The sequence below is a fragment of the Bison bison genome, unplaced genomic scaffold (assembly GCF_000754665.1).
Source record: "Bison bison bison isolate TAMUID 2011002044 unplaced genomic scaffold, Bison_UMD1.0 scf7180017864037, whole genome shotgun sequence".
NCBI classification, from domain to species: Eukaryota; Metazoa; Chordata; class Mammalia; order Artiodactyla; family Bovidae; genus Bison; species Bison bison.
The window spans coordinates 8,247,780-8,251,369 of record NW_011494609.1 but is presented as its reverse complement, the minus strand read 5'-3'; the positions used below and the strand labels follow the sequence as shown (position 1 = coordinate 8,251,369).

The 3,590-nt window shown below is 52.6% G+C and overlaps 1 protein-coding gene across 2 annotated transcripts in view; it reads left to right on the top strand.

Annotated features, from left to right (window-relative positions):
- The first annotated feature begins 2,088 nt into the window (after positions 1 to 2,088).
- Positions 2,089 to 3,590, top strand: part of NDUFV3 (NADH dehydrogenase (ubiquinone) flavoprotein 3, 10kDa) — a 12,662-nt gene continuing 11,160 nt past the window's right edge. The window contains exons 1-2 of one of the 2 annotated variants that reach the window (XM_010834913.1): positions 2,089 to 2,305; positions 2,934 to 3,398. In XM_010834913.1, the coding sequence (XP_010833215.1) occupies positions 3,024 to 3,398 (375 nt within the window). In that variant the 5' untranslated portion in view covers positions 2,089 to 2,305; positions 2,934 to 3,023. The remainder of the gene's footprint in view (positions 2,306 to 2,933; positions 3,399 to 3,590) is intronic. The other variant, XM_010834914.1, reaches the window with a different exon arrangement.

The following is a 3,590-nucleotide window of genomic DNA, read 5'->3' as shown; positions in this document are numbered from 1 at the left end:
TGTTCCAGTTATTTAGTTTATCTTAAGAAGTTTTAAAACAAAACAAAACTGCAGTTGATGAGTTGGGGTCATCAGCCGAAGTGGAGGTACATTGAGGGTAACCATGGGAGGAAGTGACCCAGTGATTAGGGGGTGGGGTGGGCATGTTGATGGTTTTTAAGATGGGTGGGTGGGATTTCTAGTAGTTTAGAAATGAATGTATGTGATTAATTAAGGAATATTGACAAACACAATTTTTGAGGTTTTGCCTAAAAATGCTGGGTCAGCACTTGCTAGAGCTTCAGGCAGAGGTGACTGGTGCCTGCAGAAAAACTCTGGGTAGAGAATTAACAATTGAGCAAGAGCCCCCACTGTCAGCAAAATCTAGTCTACAGTTTTCCAGCTGACCTTTAAATAGGATATAATCCCATCTTCACAAATCCCTGTGAAACCACTGGTGCTTTCTCTGGCTTCCGCTTGATTTTTCTATTTGCCTCTTGCACTCGATCCTGCGGTTTCTGTTCCTTTTGGCCAAATGTAGCAGCCTCCTCACTTGATTGCAGCAGCTTCCAATGAGGCCCTGCTGTCCCCAGGCTTAGGCACTGGTGCCCACTACAAATCGTCACTTGACATGGACCTCTACACAGATAAAGTCATGGGCCACAATACCCCCTGAAAGTAGTTCAGGGTGCAGATCAGGAATAAGGCACTCTGTGCTCCAGGAAAAACTGGCAGAACAGGCCTTCGGGTAGGTAGATATTTTCAGGAGAAGAATTTATGAGCCCAATTCTTCCATCTCCTTGTTATCTAGAAAAGTGCTAGAATCATTAACAGTGACATCTGCCCCTAGCAGCGAGCCTCTGCTGAAATGTGTGCTTGAACTCCCTTCACTAAAATCATATGTAACACTGACCTCCCCCCACCTCTTCGGAGCACTTCCTCAGTTATCTGAGAGGCTGTCTCCCAGGCTACACTCATTTTCCCCAAATAAAGTTTAACTCCCAACTCTCATGTTGTACATTTTCATCTTCCAGTCAGCACTGATCTTACACACAGTTGCTATAGTCACCTTCACACACATAATCATATCACTTTTTTGAAAAACCATCAAGATGCACCCCCCAACTCACTGGGTCACTTCCTTGCACGGTTATCCTCAAAGTACCACCTCCTCAAGCCACTCTGGCTGATGACCCCACCTTGTTAACTGCAGGAGGTCTTTTTGCTTTCTTTGTTATTGAGTCTTAGGACTCCAGCAAGATGCCTGCTGTTGTCCTGTCCAACTCTTTTGCGACCCCACGGACTGTAGCCAGCCAGGCCCTCTGTCATGGGATTCTCCAGGCAAGAATACTGGACTAGGTTGCCATTTCCCAACCCAGGGACTGAACCCAGGTCTTCTGAGTCTCCTGCATTGGCAGGTGGATTCTTTACCACTAAGCCACTTGGAAACCAAGCCAGATGTCTACCCCAATGCTGGTGAGAGAGAACCGAGGTCTCCAGATCCCAAGAATGAAGGTGATGAGGACTTTCCAATTTCAGACCCTGTGGTTTATCACCTTCAGTATTTGGGTGGCCATTCACTTCTCCAGGGGATTTTCTGGACCCAGGAATCGAACCCAGTCTCCTGCACTGCAGGCAGATTTTTTTTAACCATCTGAGCCACTAGATTGAGGGCAAAAGGAGAAGCAGGTGGCAGAGGATGAGACGGTTAGATAGTATCACTGACAGTGGACATGCATTTGAGCAAACTTCCAGAGATAGTGAAGGACAGTGAAGCCTGGAGTGCTGCAGTCCATGGGGTCACAAAGAGTCGGACACAACTTAGTCACCGAAAAACAACAAAAAGGAGTCAAAGTAATTAAGGTGAGCTTGATCAATGAAGGCAGGTTAAAAGCAGAACGTTCAGCAAACTGTTCCTTGAGCTACCTTTTTTTTTGGGGGGGGGGCACGCCCACAACATGTGGGATCTAAGTTCTCTGACCAAGGATGGAACTTGCTTGCACCCCCTGCATTGGAAGGGCACAGTCCTAACCACTGGACAGCCAAGGAAGTCCCTCCTTTAGCTGCTACTCTGAAAAGCTCAAGAATCTTGTTAGTCACCAGTTTCTGTTAATCCTATGTGGTTGCTTTTTTTTTTAACCAAATGGGGCAGGATTTCCTGTTGGACCTGTTTTACCCATTTATCTTGCCACCCGAATGAGTCTCCAGCCTTAGCCAAGTGGAGGGCCTCTTCTGGTGGAGCTGAGGTAGGGGTCCGCTCCTCTTGAACGGGATACTTCCAGTGACCAGGCATGCCGCAGAGACACGTGAAGGCACGATCGACAGGGTGAGAAGGAGGTCAATAACTAACTACCCCTACCCAACTTTAGAGGTTCCCTAGTGGCTCAGAGGTTAAAGTGTCTGCCTGCAATGGGGGAGACCTGTGTTCGATCCCTGGGTCGGGAAGATCCCCTGGAGAAGGAAATGGCAACCCATGGACGGAGGAGCCTCGTGACCTACAGTCCACGGGGGTCGCAAAGAGTCGGACACGACTGAGCGGCTTCACTTTCACCTTTCACCCAGGTTTATGCCTAAGAGGGGAGGGTTGGAAGAGGAAAGTGTTTGCCCCGCAGGCTGCTGCTGCTGCTAAGTCGCTTCAGTCGTGTCCAACTCTGCGCGACCCCACAGACGGCAGCCCACCAGGCTCTGCTGCCGCTGGGATTCTCCAGGCAAGAACAGTGGAGTGGGTTGCCATTTCCCTCACCAATGCATGAAAGTGAAAAGTGAAAGTGAAGTCGCTCAGTCGTGTCCGACTCTTAGAGACCCCATGGACTGCAGACTACCAGGCCCCTCCGTCCATGGGATTTTCCAGGCAAGAGTACTGGAGTGGGTCGCCAGTGCCTTCTCCGCCCCGCAGGCTATAAACAGGTAAACTAATGCTTGCATTTCTCGTCCCCTCGGCTCTGGAACTACAGTGCTCACAGGTCAAAGAGTGTCCACGATCCAACCTGATGCTGCCCTGCAGGGTGACCACACCCGTCTGAGGACAGGAAGTGACACCCACAATGACCACTTTGGCGTCCCAGCACCCATCTCGAAGCGCGGTCGCGGTCAGCGGAAATCCTCCGCCAGTGATTGGCGGCTCGTCGGCGGAGCGTGCCCTCGACCTGCTCCGCGGGAAACCTGGAGGCTGCGGTGATGCGCGCGCAGTTCCTCGGCGTTGGTGCGCGCGCAGCAGCCATTGTCGCACCCCAGCCCCTTCCCTGCCTGTGATTGGCGCCTTCATACGAAGGGGCGGGCCCTCAGGCGGCAGTGCTGGTACCGCGTCGCGTCAGTCTGGTGCGACCTCTGCCCGCCGGGAGGGTCGTCCTGTCTGCGCCCGAGTCACAGCCATGGCGGCCTCGCTTCTGCTGCGGCAAGGACGAGCCGGGGCGCTGAAGGTAAAGAGGGGCCAGACCGGCAGCCGGAAGCTCGCGGAGCGCCGGGAGACCGTGGAGGGCGGGGCAAGGGCTGCGGCCCTGGCGGTCACCTCCAGCCGTCCGGGGATGCCGCTGACTCCGCTTCCGGAGTCGGGGGTTGGGACTGGGGTGGCGGTTCGGAAACCTGGCCATGGGGGATCAGGAGCTAGGCCT